A 16,496-nucleotide genomic window follows, 5' to 3' on the forward strand; every position below is an offset into this window, starting at 1 on the left:
ATCTTCTCTTGAGCGCTTTTGTAGAATGGTGGGGATGCAGGTCAATATCAGCAAAACCAAGGTTATGATTTTCTCTAATAATAAAAAACAGCATCAACATGAATTTTATTACAATGGAAGTGTTCTCGAAGAAGTTGCGGAATATAAATACCTTGGCATCGATTTCAACAAAAAACTAAGCTGGTCTAGCTGCAGGTATAAAAGGACATTAGGTGGATGGAAGGCTTTCTACGCTCTTCAGAATAGGTGCCGTGAAGCGGAGTTGTGGGATTGGAAAACTATTCAAACCTTGTTCGGTCTTCTTGTGCTGCCAGTTGTTCTTTATGGGTGTGAATTATGGGCCAGCAACACTACTATAGCACAATGGAAACAAATCGAAGGAATCCAAAAGCGCTTGATTACAAGCAAGTTTAAAATTAAAAGCACTGTTCCATATGACATCATGCTAAGTGAAATGGGGGCTACGCGTATCGAGGCACTTGCTATGGTTCGCCTTTCAAGCTATCTAAAAAGAATCGAAAAAATGGAAGAGGATAGATGGCCGAAAGTTGTCTTTAGGGACACACTATGTAAGCGAAAAAGGACATGGATGCAACAAAACATCAAGTGGATGAGTAAATGGAATATTCATTTCAATATGTGCCCCACAAATAATAAAGAAATAAAGGTCTTTGTTATGGAGAAATTCTACAAGAGAAATTGGGGAAGCGAGATTGGGAGGAAGAAACTATATTATATAAATGAGTTCAACCCCACTTGTGATCAACTGGAAAAAGTGTACATAGGAGCCAACATTTCTTGGAGAGCTAAAATTCTTATTGCTCAGCTGAGAACCAACTCTCACCAACTTCGTTGTGAGACCGGGCGTTGGAAGAGGCCAAAGGAGGCTTGGGAAGAGAGAATTTGCAAATTTTGCAATTCTGGAAAAGTGGAAACTGAACAACACTTTATTCTAGAATGTGAGGCCTACAAGGATAGCAGGGATAAGTTTGCGGATACTATATGTGACAGTTCTTGGCATAACCTGTTCAACGAAGAGTACATTGAGCAATTGGGGGGGCTCATCATTAGTCTACACAAGAGGCGAACAACGCTACTTAAGTCTGCTTGAGTTGTCTTGCTGTCCCATAGGCTATTTTTAGCCTTGTGGACGTTAAAATTTTATCTATCTATCTATCTATACTGTACTGTAGAACAATGAAACTTCTTTGCGTATATTGTTGGTGTTGTTAATCCCTTTCTAATCTCATCGGGGAACTACTTTTCTTAAGACATTTTACCATACAATTCTCTGCCAATCTGAAGGTGTTCTGCTATTACTGCGCTAAACTTAGCTTGTTCAGTTTACTTGTTTAAAATCTGAACAATGGTGTATTATGAAATCATAGTTTCTCAGGATTCGTGCCAATGGTACTCAACTTTTGAGGAAATAATAAGTACAACACAGTTCCCGATTTGGCCTATGATTAAATTTGAATAGACTCAGCCCAGCATTCATTACAATGTAACTACGTGCCTTGTCGGCTTATATACATACCTACTCACGCCGATAAATCATAAATAAGGCAAGGAGGTTTAAGAGAGACTTGAGCAAGGCTTAATGCCGTTTGAAGACCCCTGTCTTGCTCCCGAATACAAGTATACAACAACTATGGATCACGTCTAACTTGCTGCGGCTTCGATTTAGGTTCGACCCGTGAAGTGAACGTTGCAACAAGAGTCGGCTTCACCTGTGGAGTGTCTATGCGTTGTAATATTTGACGTATAAACAAATGCTGAGTCTTTCCGTATGCACTCTGCCGTGCTCTCTTGGTTGTCATGATCTTTTATCCGACTGTTACTACGCTTTTAGAGGTTGATGTGAGACTTGCCTGGAGTCGTGGCCCCTCACCACACACTTCAACCTGTGATTCCAACCTGTCTGCACTGTATAACACGGGTTCAGTTGCTGGTATGAACCAGATTGATGGGAGTGGTCAAATTGTCATGAGCTTGTGTCATTGTATGGTGATAACTCTGCCATATTCTATCTTGGGTATGTCTGAGATCACGGGTTACTGCTATAGATGGACCCCGTGCCTTCTGTGACTGCCGCTCGCTTTTCAAATGGAGTCGGCCATTGTTAATGACTCCCTGATGTAATCCACTATTCTGAGAGAATAGACCCGTTACTGGTTTGCATGACCCATTCCCTTACTGCAAACTCCCAGTGTATTCCGCATTCCACTATCTTGCACTTCTTAACCCAAACCGATTCTTGCATCCAAACTGTGACTTTCTAAAAGAAGTTCAAAAATATATTCAACCACAAACTGTTGGGTTACAACTGTACTAACCTCTCAACTAATTCAAATTTGAATACTTATTTTATTTGCCGATTAATCCGCCCAGACTGTGCAAATGATGTAAAGAAGGAAGGTTGGGGTAACGTCCAACTTCCTTAGATTTCCCAAAACTGGAGGGGTTTCGTCCTTAGTTTCAGACTAGTCACCTTGAAGCAACCAAACTTGTAAATATACTCTATTCATAAAATCTTGTGTATTTCCACAGGATGGCAGGATTTTTGGCTCTGATACCACTGTACTATCCCTTTCCGGATATTTACTAAATGCCCTTGATACAAACTTACGAATTTAAAACTGAACACTAGACCAGTATTTGAAATAAATTCCAGAACTTAAATTGACTTTATAATCAGCAGATTTGCATACAAGAACACTCAAAAAAGCTTGTTTGATTTCCTCCAATATTCAGAAGTACAAATATAAGCAGGAGTTAACACAAAAATATCCGTCAAATATGTTACTGTATTATACAACAGCAATACAATAACATACAACTATCCAAATGATCCAATCTTATAATCAGCGAAAATAGTCAGATTGGCAAATGTAGATAAAACCTGTAAGAAGGCTAGGTTTGCGTCCAACCTTAAAATGCTTCTTCAAGGGTTTGCGTCCTCGAAGAGATAACCAGTAACTGTTTCCAGCTCCCAGATTAATATTTGTTTTAAATATTATATCTTCATGACTTCCTATGTGGGGCTCGTTGTACCTTTATCACTTTTTTCAATGTGATGCACGCTTTTTTAAGCAATGTGGGACAAAGCACCTTTTTTGTCCTTTAGTCACTTAAGTGAACATAGGACCCTTTAAAAAAAATAAAGTGACAAGTTTAATGAACTTTAATAGTCACTTAGTCAGTAAACCATATAATCATTAGGCATTAAAATAACTGCTCAAAACAAGCTCGAATAAACACGTGCAATAACTCGTTGGAAAGCTCTTGATGAGACGCTTCCAAACCAATATTGGGATATCAAGAATAATGAGCTCTGTTTACTTACTAAAAATAGTAAGTTACCGAACAACCTGCCAAAATTGCTCTAATGGGTCTGAAATTGGAAATGTCTAGGCCAAACTTTGAACTGAACCCCGTAAAGAACCTTTTTGCTCCCCCGTAACCTAGGCAAAGTGAGCCGACAACACAAAAATATAATGTCCCGGAAAAAGGAGACATTACAGTTAGCTCAAAATGATCAGAATTCCAAGGGCTATTCACCTAAGGTAGAAACAAGTCTGTAATATCCCCTCTTAGATAAATACTTTTTCATTATTTCAACTTGTAGTTTGGTGGTTTTGGATATATTATATTACGAGTTTCCTCAATAATATGATGGCTTCAATTGATATACTTTGTTTTTACCTCTTATTACTTGCCCTCACTTTATCTACCATTTTAATATTTATTTTAAATAATCTTATTGATAATGACTTCAAATTTATATCTTTCTTTTATTTAATTCATATCCCATTCAAAATCATTCGCACCACTTTACTACTTAATATCTAATCCTTAGTAATGAGCAGTTTTAATATCCCAGTATGTTAATTAAGAGATACCTTAATATTTTCTATCCCCTTAATATCTTAGACCTCCTTGTATGCTATTACACTTCGGTATTTATCTCCTTTATGTATTTATTTACTTCCCTTTTTTTTTTTACCTTATTTACTAGTTTTTGTATTCCCTTGCCCTTAGTTATCAACCCCTTTTTAATGATAGTACTCCCTTTTCTTATTCTAAGATCTCTGCCCGTTACTAAGTTTCATTTTTCTCTTCCCCTTATTAATTCTTCCCACATTTATCCTTTTTCATGTGGAACTCCTTCCTTCTCGATTGCTTTTGTTATGGATGGTATTTTTTTTAGGTCTTTGTGTTTATCTCCTTTTTTGATCCTTATGTTTTTTGTTTTTGCTGCCTTTTTACCTGTTGTAATCTCCTCTCCCTATCTTGTTTTTCCTTGTTCTCAAGGCACAAATATTCCTTACGTCTCATGTGGAACCGACCCGACCTAAGGGGATTTATTTTTGTTATGTAATCGGTTAGTATGTGTACCGTCTTAAATTGGACACACTTGCATTTTAAGACCTTTTAGTACCCTTTCCATAGTTCCTTTTTCGCACCATGGATGTATTCTTGCTCGATCCCCTTTTCTCCTATGTTTTTCTTTCCACCCTATTCTTTCTGGCACCTACCTCTTCTTTCTGTGGCACCTCAGACTTGATCTCTAGGACCAGGTCTACCTAGGTCGACGTGGATTGGATTAGGTCGACCTAGTCCTCCCAGGTCAACCTAGTCACTGGTGATTTCATGGCTTAGGGCCTGAAAGGTTTCGAGGATTTAATTAATTTTCTTTTAGTCTCCCATTGGCTTGTATTGTTTTCCCACCCGAAAGCTCATATGGAAGAAGACTTGGAGGCTTTTTTTTCATGACATATGATCATATTCTCAAGCTCTTGCTCTCAAGTGAAGATTTCTGCCCTTTTGCATTCAAGGAGTTCAAATATTTAAGATTGTCAAGTATTCAAGCTAGGAGATTTCTATCTAGCATTGAAGGATCCTTTGTAAGCATTTCCTCTTCAAGATCTAGCTTATTGTTGGCCATCAAGGGAGGTGACTTACATTGAAGCATTCATCATCTTTTTCATTGATGCACTTTTACATCCATGGCACCATGTTGAGATTATGGTAGATCTATTGCAAAGTGTGGAAATACCCTACATTCCTAATTCAAGATCTACAATACATATACATACAAAATCCTTATCATTTACTTTTACATTTCTCAATTACGGTTAATTGCTTAATGCTGGGCTTTACCAAGGCAAGTCCTTCCCCAACAAAACCCTCGAAACTCTTTTTTTATGTGTTTATTTGTAGGACACCCGTCAGAGCTTACAGATTTGGAACCTTCTTTTTGGGAGCTTTCTGGAAAAGTTAGTATCAGGTTATCAGACTACATCAACCCAGTTGTAGGACGTCCTTCCAAGTCGACATAGTCCTTCAATCCCCTTTTTTGAGGAGATTTATGAGTTTTTTTCCTTTCGTCATTTTATTTTGAGATCTGCGTTTAGAAGATTACAAACAGTTTAGATTTGCGAGTTTTGTAGTCAAAATACATCTTCCTCTATGCATTCCAAGGTGAGTTTGTCATATTTCCATTTGTTTTATATCTTTACTCTAGATCTACATCTTATTTGGGCTAGTTGTGTTCACATAGCATCTAGATTTACATTATTTAAGCAATTAGTTCAATTTTACATTCACTTTATCCTATTAAGGGCAAAAGAGTTCATTTCCTTGTATTGCACTCCCCTTTATCTTTCGAATTTAATATTAGCACTCTTCTTTTGGGTTTGAGCTAATTTGTTTTGGATCATAAGTGGAATCATATTTGGAAATTCGCCTCTTTCCCATTCATACATATTTGGATGGCTTAGTGGCTCGAATAAGCGGAGACCTATCACCTTATTAAAGTGTCTCTATTTTCCTCCTAAACATTTTGGTGAATTTGACCTTGTGCTCCTTTCTTATCAGAGTTAGATTGTTTATTTTTGGCATTTACCTTCTTTTGCATTGACATCTTGTGGATTTTATGGTTAGATCTTCTGGTCTCCCTTATTTCCCTCTTTGCATCTAGAAGCATTTAGAACTCTTTTTCATGAATTTTGGAACATTGAGTATGTACTTTTCATGCTTTATAATTCAAATGTATGGGGTCTTCCATACATTTTAATGAATCAATGTTTTGTGGGTTCTACTCTATATGCACTTATCTTTTTCTCATATTGCACAAGTATTACAAAGAATTTTCCAAACATTATTTCCAAACATTTGTATTACAAAGTATTACAAATGGCCGTCGGTGAAGTTTTCATTCATGCCATTTCACGTAGGTTCTCCTAACTTTATTCGAGACAATTGGTTTACAATCACATGACTTTTCCTTGGCCGAACTATGATTTTAAAGGTAAATTCTCGAAGGAGGATTGACCACTTGCTAACTCTTCCTTCGATAATAGATTTGTTAACTAAATACATCAGAGCTTGATGGTCTACAAAAAATGTAAAAGGAGTGGCTAATAAGTAATGTGTAAACTTTTGAGCTGTATAGACCATACCTAGAGCTTGTCTCTTCGTGGTATTGTAATTCCGTTCTGCTTTTGAAAGTAACCTACTAACAAAGTACACCGGTTGGTGTAGTTCCTCCTTTCCCGTTTGTGCCAGAATGATGCCTATTGCATGGTTGGATGTGTTCATATGGACATGAAATTCCTTATTCCAGTTTGGTTATATGAGTATTGGGGCTCCAACTAGTCTCCTCAAATCTTGAAAAACCACTTCTCGGTCCTTTCTTCAAGCAAATGTTTCTCCTTTTCTCGTTAATTTCTCTAGCGGTAAGGATACTTCTGCAAACCCCTTCATAAATCTCTATAGTATTCCACATGCCCCTAGAAATGACTTGACACACGTCACATCTATGGGAGCCTCCATGTCAACAATGATTGATTTTGTTAGGGTTCGACTTCAAGCCTGCCTTGCACATTATGTGACTAAGGAGTTTGCCTTGGGGAACCATGAACCGACATTTCTTTGGGTTTAATTTTAGCCTCGCCCTTCTACATTGTTCCATCTATTCTCCTATAACCTTCAAGTGCTGCTCCTTTCCACTGTAAATAGATATGTCATTCAGGAAGACATTGAAATTGCCTACTAGCATTCCATCAAATATGTGAAGAGTGATTCTTTGAAATGTGGCTGGTGCATTACATAACCCAAATGACATCCTGTTATAAGCATATACTCCATCTTCCACTGTGAAGGTGGTTTTCAGTTTACTGTCCTTTGCAATGCTGATTTGGTTGTATCTCGAAAACCCGTCCATTAAGGAGCACATCTCTTTTCTGGCCACTTCGTCCAAGATACTATCCATAAAGGGGATTGGGAAGGGGTTTTTATAGTCACTACATTTAGGTACCTATAATCCACGCAAATCTAGGTTTGATTTCCATCTTTTTTTGAAGGATATAACTATTAGCGACACTCGCTCACTGGTTTGTACCTTAAATATTGTACCCGTCTCAAGCATCTTCGTAATCTCCTCCTGAACCTTAGCCATATAGTTCTTATTCATTTGATAAGGTCTCCTTCATACTGGTCTTGCTCCTTGTACCAACGGAATCCGATAAACACTGAGTTCAGGTGGCACTCCCTTTAAGGCCTTGTACATCTAGGCAAACACATCTTTATACTCTAGAAATATTCTTAAGGTTGCCTCTTTTAAAACAAGATCCCAATCGTCTCCTATAAAGATTTCGTTAGGGTGGTCCTTTTCGTCTAAATTCAACTTCTCGAGCTGAGCCTCTTCATATTCTATTAATTTCTCCTTATGCAATGTGTGCTGCGGTATCATCGATTGAAGTCATACCTTCTATTTGCTCCTTGTAACACCATGGATAACCATCCTTAAGTTCCATCTCTCCTGAACTTGCAACATGTTACACTCTAGTTGGAATACTTCATAATCCCCCATTTGCCAGTGGAACAGGCTGTTAAGGAAACTCATTTCATCTTCTGAAAATTCTGCTAGCCGTAGAATGCCTTCTTCATCTTGCTCAATTCCATTACTATTCTCTCCCTCCGCTTTTGACTCAGAGGCAAGTTCTTGACTTACCGACTGGCTCCTTATGTCAATTGTGTATTTTCTACCAAGGACAAAAATAGAAACTACCTAATAAACTAAAGACACTTTAAGATGACCATTAAAAAAACTTCTTAATATTTTAATAAATGTTGACTTTATTTCATGTTGTAATGTTTTAAGGTTACAAAAAATTCTGACAAAGTCTAAAATGTCTCATGTTACTGAAATAAGAAACATGATAGTATTCTACGTAACACCAAAATAAATGAAAACCTCTTATTTGGCATATAGAAATAAAATCAAAAACTGTATTTGTAAAATATTTTGCTTACATTGAGAACAGGATTCATTTTCTGCTCATGTTTTGAAGTTCTTCATTCTGATATATTTAGGCTGATTTTTCTTTTCCTTCTGATGAAATGTTCTCTATTGAACGCATCTTTCAACTTTTGCTTCTCTCATGATTCTTAAAGTTATGTAAAATATTTTTGATACCAGAACAACGCAGAGGCCTGTGCCACTTGAACACTATCTGTATTATTCAGGGGAGCTCCATAAAATTTGTGAGAGAGAAGTATTTTTACCACATGGAGTGAAAGCAGCAAAAGAAGCATATGTGAAAAAGAACAGCAAGATTGGGCCTGGTCCTGTAAAAGCTACAGGAACAACAAATCGTGGTGGAGTTCCTCATGGTCGAATTGGGGAGAAAGGTGGTGGCTACCAAGTGCAAAAGTTTGCACACTCTCAAGTAGCAGGGAATGCAGCTGGTGGTGGGACTCAACGTAGATCAGAGACTACTCAGTTGTACTCACTGGTTAATAAGCTATCGCAGAGGAATTTGCTACCTGTAAGTTTGTATGAGCAAACTGTCTTATATACTTTTGACTTCTCTTCTGCCCTGCCTCACCTTGTTAGCAGTTCTATAATTATTTATTGATTGAGATTATGATTGCAACAAACAATAGTTATACAAATATTAGTATGATTCTTATTTTATGTTGTTTTTGAGGAACTATTTGCCTATTCTGTAAGCATATAAGTAAAATGTTTTTATGGAATGCTGATGACCTGTTATGTTTAGGCAGTTGTCTTCTGCTTCTCAAAAAACCGCTGTGACCAGTCAGCAGACAGCTTAAATTCTGTGGATCTTACAAGTGGATCAGAGAAGAGTGAGATACATGTTTTCTGTGAGAAGGCTTTCTCACGTTTAAAAGGATCTGATCGGCAGCTGCCACAGGTAAGTGATCTCTTTTACGTCTGGATATTTTGCAACTTCAACAGTTTTCTTGATGAGATCTTCTATTGGTTTCAAACTTCAAGAGTTCACTTTCTACGATGCTGTTCGATTTCTAAAAGATCTCTGGGATGGTATGCTGCATATAGGTCTTAAGAGTGAAAGAATTGCTACGCAGAGGGATTGGTGTGCACCATGCTGGTCTCCTTCCGATTGTAAAGGAAGTTGTTGAGATGCTTTTCTGCCATGGTGTTATCAAGGTTATTTGCTCTCCATTTCCTCATTTCCAAACTATTTTGCTTTTATACTGATTTATTCTCATTGTTCACTATGTCATAATCCTATCATCTACTGTTCATTGACATATATGATCAACTTTTATTTGGCTCTAACTCCTCTTTGTAAACTCTTGTAACCAAGCTTTCCATTTGTTAATGTAAAAAAATTCTACTATTTCTCATGCAAAACATATGGACTTCACCAAAGTACGAAACGTCACAAACTGATATTAGTGCTTGATGTTTGTATGCTTCTTTATATAGAGATCCCTTTTTTTTAAAATTCCTCATGGTCACCTTTTGGAAATGAGCTGCCTTTTGCTTATTTCAGATTTGATTGGATTAAGTCTGATTGAAATCTGTCAAAGCCAAATTTTTAGAGAATATCGCTTCTTTGTACCATGACATTTTAATAGAAAGAAAATGTCAATTAAATCAAATTTTTACAGAACTATACTTGATCAACAATGTATTGTATTTATGAAATTATACATTTATTTGGAAATTCTTCATGGAGGAGGTTTGGAAATTTCTTGCCTTCTGTTTATTTCGGATTTTATAGGATATAATCCAGATTCCAGATGAACACTTTTAAACATATTTTATTGGATTCCTTTGACAACCCTCGGATCCTGGTTCCAGTATGATTTGGATCTGGATTTCTCCCAGATTCTCCCCAGATTCTGATAGGGTTCTGGAATGGAATCTGGATTCCGTGTGGATTTCACAGTGCAGAATCCACAGGGAATCCAGGTTGCATTCCGGAACTCTGCCACAGTCTGGGGATCTGGGTGTCCAAAAACGGGCCTCAATTTTCACATTTAAAATTATTTTAAAATTAAAATGAAACTAAACCCTAATTTAACCCTTCTAAATCCTGATTCGAACATTAAAGGTTGGCTAAAATCATATGTTGACAATTATGAATTTATGATTTTATGAGAATCATGCTACTAATATTTTGTTATTATTATTATTATTATATATTCGAAGTTTTCAACTAATTGTGAATGAACATTGACATGTTACATGTATGAATTTATGAATATACATTCATGCATATACATGTTTTTGTCAAACAGTTGTCTTGTAAGGTTTTCTGTAAACTTTCTGAATCTCAGTGCCTCCAGATTCTGTACAAGGTGCAAATATTGTGCATGGTCATTGTGTAAAACACTTAATCACAGAAATGTGAATATAAACTGTTGCGAATAAGAAAACACATACTCCAAAACTAATCATTCAACTTCACGAAGCAATATAGTTTTACTTTTAGCATTTAATGCAACCCGTAGAGTGACAAAAGTTTAAGATTTTTATCACAATTTTGTCACATAACTGTACAGGTTACTTGTGCACAATATTAGTAGTACAGCAAATAGTGGACATGGAAGAACTACTTCAAAACCTGTCTATTTTGTTATGACATTTCATCAAGCATATAACAGATGTCTTTGAGGCTCATAGTAAAAACATTAGACTACTACAGACATTCATGAAATGTAAAGACCCTGTCTGAACTCCAATTTCTCTGCTGATGGAGTGAATGTCTTTTTTTGTGTTTTTGTGTCTTTTCGGATTTTTTTTTTTGTGTTTTTTGGAATTTTGGAATAATATGAACTTCAAATTTAAATACTGAAATGAAATGCATGAGATTGAACTAGTGATGCCAATTATCAATCACTCAATTATTTACTTTTGCCTATGCATTGGGAATTACAAAGTAATAATTTGGAAGCTGATTGTGCACATATACTGATTTGCCTACAATGCTCAGATTTTAAGCTTTTGAATTTACAGCCACCTTCTTCTAGCAGATTGCAGCTTTCTTCAGCATATTCAATGTTCAATATATGAAACGCTTGTTGGAAATCCAGTTATCAACCTGCCAAGTTTGCGCAGATGCTTACAAATGTAAATCACAGCGAATCAAAACACAGATGCCAAGTCTTAGCCGCAGGCCTTCTTGTGTGCATGATTCTCTTATTTTCTTGAAGTTGCAGCCCAAATACTGATCGCACCCTCCTGATGGGTAGATGCCAGCCTTAAATATTTCACACAGGCTCTCAAAATGTAAGTGTGATTCCAAGAGATTGAAATCGCTGCAGAATGTGGGATGACAACCTGTAAATCTCCAATCGACCTCCTTAATTGGGAGCCAGGTTTTAGACTTTGGCAATTAACTTCCTCTTCAATCGAAATGGTAACCTTCAGAAAACACTCTTTAGACACAGTATGAATAGTAGGAGAAAAGGGCAAATTGTTTACCTCAGCACAATTTACATGATGCAATTCTCGGAATGTTTCCCAAAGCTTAAAACTCTCAGCCAAATTCAAAAGCAATATAATATTCAAAGATGCAATTCTTATAATGAGAATCATATTTATAATAGCACTTCTGTAAATTAGTTTCATCCTTACCCTTTTCACTAATGTGGCTTCAACTTCACAACATCACTTTAGAACATAAAGAGCATTTACATTATAAAGTGCATTTATTAATAAGCGTTTATCACTTAAGGAATTAATATGATTCTCCAAATAATTTATTTAATCCTGAGCAAATGACTAGATGAATGACTGTCACCCCTTAGCCAACTTCTGCCTTGCCAAAAATAGTATTTGGCCACAAATAGACTTACTAAGAATAGTAAGTCTACATCTAAGATCCTCAAATCCAATTGTCAACTCGTGAGGGTCGCAATGATGAGCTGACTAACACCTGCTTGTGGGACATGCTAAATTGGGGACATTACAGTCCTCCTTCAGCAAGATTGCTTGTCCCCAAGCAATCATTGTCTTGGGCGTTGAAGAATGTTGTCCTGCATTTTGTCACCACAGAAGGTAGGTAATAGTACATAATTTTTTCAACTTAGTTTTACATTTCTTTGAGTTGATTCATTATTTAATTGCTTAGTATTGTTCAATCAGTCAATCCCATTTGATATAATGAATCCTTTACAGAATGAATTTGTCAATTCCTTTTAGTTTTTCTGTTTGTCAAGCCTATGCTTGATTTTTTAAGCCTTCAACGTCCTTTTTCTCGTTTTAGAGTATGTGTTTGTTTGCTTTTTGTCTATTGGTTTTGCTCAAATCATTGATTTCGTTTTTCCCTTTGATTCGGTATATCTTAGAGCTTAATTGGAGTTGGTAGTCAAAAGATATGACCAAATAAGTGCCCAAAAGGTGGACTCTCCAGATGCAATTGCATGATTTAAAAAAATTATGTTATATTTTCATGTTGACATTTTGTTTTTGAAAAATATAACATAATTTGACTTTATGTTATATTTTTTAGTTACTTATCACTTCAATTAATCACTTAATTGACTATAGAGCACTTTATGTTATATTTTCATGTTGAGTTGCGTTTTAAATTTTTCACTTAAGTGATTTTATTAACTGTATAGTTTGATTTAGTTTTTGGATAACTTTATGTTTTATTTAAAACATCTAAGTTAAATATTAATTTTTGAAATAATGTTTGCACATCATATGTTAATTATATAGTGCAAATGTTATTTTTGACCCATATAAGTGATATTTCTTCAAAAATCAATTAGACATGTTTTTAATTGATCACTTAAGTTATGTAAATACATGTTTTTCGACCCATTTACATGTAAATGCCTTGAGAGAATGCAATTTTGCACTAGAGAGGCATTTTGAAATACTTAAAACATGTAAATGCACGTATTTTAAAATACGCAAAGATCCTTGGAGAGTGTGATTTTGCATTACTTGCATTGTTTTGACTATAGTTCAAAAAAATGGCGAGATATTGCTAGTCGTGCGAAATATCACAAGTGAATGTTATATCCGATATAATTGCCCAAAGTATTGGCGCTGGTTTTCCCAGAAAATCGCAACGTTTTATTTTCAAAAAATCGCCAAATCCCGCGGATAAATAGGGTTGTAAACATGAATTTTTGTTGACCATTTTTTATATTAAAATATGTCAAACTCTTCTTAGGTTGTACCATGGATAGCTAGTGTTGAATGTGTATTTTGTTTTGACTATTTTCGTGTTTGCTTGCTGAATCATGTGGGCATTTTCTGAATCTGAATCGTGGTGTGGGCATTTGCTGAATTTGAATCGTCTGGTGATTTTGCTGAATCAACTAGTTGCAGGCGGAATCGATTGGGGTAAAGTCATTGGTTGTAGGAAGAATCAACCAGGTTGGATGGATTTACAGGCAATTTGTATTTGTATTCCATTGTAATTTTACATTATTAAATTATATTTAATTTAGTAATAATTAAATTATATAGTATTTCAACCAATATAATATAATATTGTATCTGTATGTAACTTTATTATTATGTATTATTAAATAATATATTACCTATATTAATTAATTAAATAGACCTACAGTCTTATAGTATATATAAAATAGTAAAATACATATATTATGAAATACAATATTATAATAATAATAATAGTAATACTTTAAGTTTATAATTTATATTTTATTGTACTATGTTTATTAATATTAAATATTGTCATACAATATTAAACTGGTAATTCTATTTGAATTTTTACCGTTTTAATACTTTATATGGAAATATGGGATATTTTCAAATGTTCGATAAAAGTGCCGATTTATTGCTGATTTTTTTACCGAGTTTTTGCCGATTCCGAGATTTTCAAAATTTTTGGGTTGGCCGAGATATTTTCGATACCAAATTTTTAAACTATGGTTTTGACAATTTCAAAACATCCAAAGGCACTCCAAGAGTGTGATTTGTTTCTTAACTGCAAAAGCATGTATTTTAAAACATGCAAAGCCTTCCCAAGAGCGCGTTTGGACTTCCCTACACATGTCATTGTAACTTAAGACCTCAATTTTGGCCTCCAAGATAAAAACGTCCATGTTCTTGCCCTTGAAGAACACGTTTTTGCCAAAAAAATTTCCAGATCTGCTCATTGGACTAGGGTTGGTTTTGCATCTTCATGCATTCTCATGCATTAGGCATTGAATTCCTTGCTTAAAATGTTGCATTTTATGGTGTTTTGAAGCCACCTTTTCATTGAAAAATGCCCAGATTTGGAGTATTTTGATCACATTCTTGCTAAAGGAATCATTTTGAAGTTTGGCTCCTTGCTATTGCTCTTGGTGATCACATTTTTGTTGTCCAATGTCAAAAAATGACTCATTTCATTGCAACTTGAGAACACGTTTTTGCATAGAAAAGGTCAAAGTTGGTTAAGTTTCTCCTACTTTTTGCTCCATTTTTTTCTCAACTCCTTTGCCTATATGAAGGAGTGTTCTCTAATTGTAAAATTCATCTTTTATTGTATGCAAAAAAGCTCTAGAGAAATAGTGCAAGCATAACCTTGATTGCGTAGTACTATTTTGAAAGAAAAGTGAATATAAAGAAACAATTGGAGCTGAACTTTGTTTGAGTGTAATTATGATTAGTGCAAGTTGGAAGGTTTGAATGTGATTTGCATTTGTTATCTTTGATTCATGTGTTTTTGTGTTTTTAGTAATTAAGCATAAGGAATTGAGAAAGAATTGGAGTCAAAACTCTGATTGGGAGCGATTGTGGTGATACATAGACTAGGAGCTTTAACTGTAGCTTGTATCACCTTCTTAATTCACAAAAATAGTTAGAATTCTTTACTTTTGGAAGTCTTTTTGCCCCAATAGTAAAGGTTATTCTTATAGCATAGATTAAAACCAGACTTAGAGCCAAAACGATATACCTTCCGCTAGCCTTTGAGTTAGTATTGGTTTATTGGTATCACTCTTTGCAACTCTAGATAGAATTGTAGTTAGAGGTTTTATCTTGGCCATTACTTGCTCTGCGTGTAAGTGGATTCTTTTCTAAAAGTTAAGAGGAAAGAATATTAGTAATATCTTTTCAAAATATCTTAACTTCTTGCTTACCTTGAGTTGATCCAAGGAATGGTGACAAAGGGGATCTTTCCCTTTAAGGTAGTAGAGACTCTATCTTACATGTTGTGGTTGGTCTACCAATTTTGTGACTGAATTTTACCCAAACTGTCATTTGCAAAATGTTCACTCGTTTGCAAATATCCACCCAACAAAGAATATCCTCTGGCTCCCAAGTAGCATCCTCATCTGGTAGACCCTGCCACTTGAACAAGGACTCCTTGATAATCCTCTTGTGTAACTGTTTCTCATTATTGTCAAGAATCACCTCAATGATTAACTCAAGTCTTCCCTCATTATCTAAAGGTGGCAACACAAGAGATGGAACTACATGTCTGCCCAACGCCTTCTTGAGGCGCAAAACATGAAATACATTATGGACCCTGCTAGCCTCAGGCAAATCGAACTCATAGGCCGCCCTACCTCACCATGCAAAAAGAACCATAGTAATGGTGCTTAAGTTTCTCAAATCCACTTTTCCAAATAGAAGTCTGTATGTACGGCTGCAACATCAAATAAACCATATTGCCCACCTGAAAAGAGTGAGTTGTCCTCTGATCAGCATATTGCTTTTGCTGATTCTTTGCTTTGTGTATGTTATCTCTCAAGGATCTCATAATGTCCCAACTATCTTGTAAGATATTACTTGCACTCAACACTCGGCTATCATTGCACAACAATTCCATAAAGCCAGGAGGATTGTATTCGTATAGAGCTTTGAAGAAAGACACTTAAATGGTCATATGGTGAGTGGAGTTATAACAGTGCTCGTACAAATAGATCCACTTCACCCAAGCCCTATACTGAAAAGAAACAGTTCCGTAGATAACGCTCATGCCACTTATTAATGATCGGTTTGGACGTTTGTCTGTGGATGATAACTAGTGCTAGGAGTCAAATTTCTCCCACATGGTCTTAAAATCTTGACTCATAAACCTTCTATATCAATTGGTCACTACAGTCCGGGGTAAACCATGTAAGCTGAACACCTCCGAGAAGAACAACTCAACTAACTGCACAGTTGAATAGGTAGTGGTAATAGGAAAAAATTAGCATACTTAGTGAGTTGATCCACTACCACATTAATAAAGTCCCTG

The 16,496-nt window shown here is 35.7% G+C and overlaps 1 protein-coding gene across 2 annotated transcripts in view; it reads left to right on the plus strand.

Annotated features, from left to right (window-relative positions):
* LOC149545051 (RNA helicase, ATP-dependent, SK12/DOB1 protein) overlaps positions 1 to 16,496 on the plus strand; it is a 343,786-nt gene that overhangs the window by 162,001 nt on the left and 165,289 nt on the right. For both annotated transcript variants that reach the window (XM_089795559.1, XM_089795557.1), the window contains exons 12-14: positions 8,486 to 8,834; positions 9,069 to 9,224; positions 9,371 to 9,481. In XM_089795559.1, coding sequence (XP_089651685.1) covers positions 8,486 to 8,834; positions 9,069 to 9,224; positions 9,371 to 9,481 — 616 coding nt within the window. The remainder of the gene's footprint in view (positions 1 to 8,485; positions 8,835 to 9,068; positions 9,225 to 9,370; positions 9,482 to 16,496) is intronic.

Source organism: Cupressus sempervirens, chromosome 8 (assembly GCF_028749045.1).
Source record: "Cupressus sempervirens isolate cs-2001-9-10 chromosome 8, ASM2874904v1, whole genome shotgun sequence".
NCBI lineage: Eukaryota > Viridiplantae > Streptophyta > Pinopsida > Cupressales > Cupressaceae > Cupressus > Cupressus sempervirens.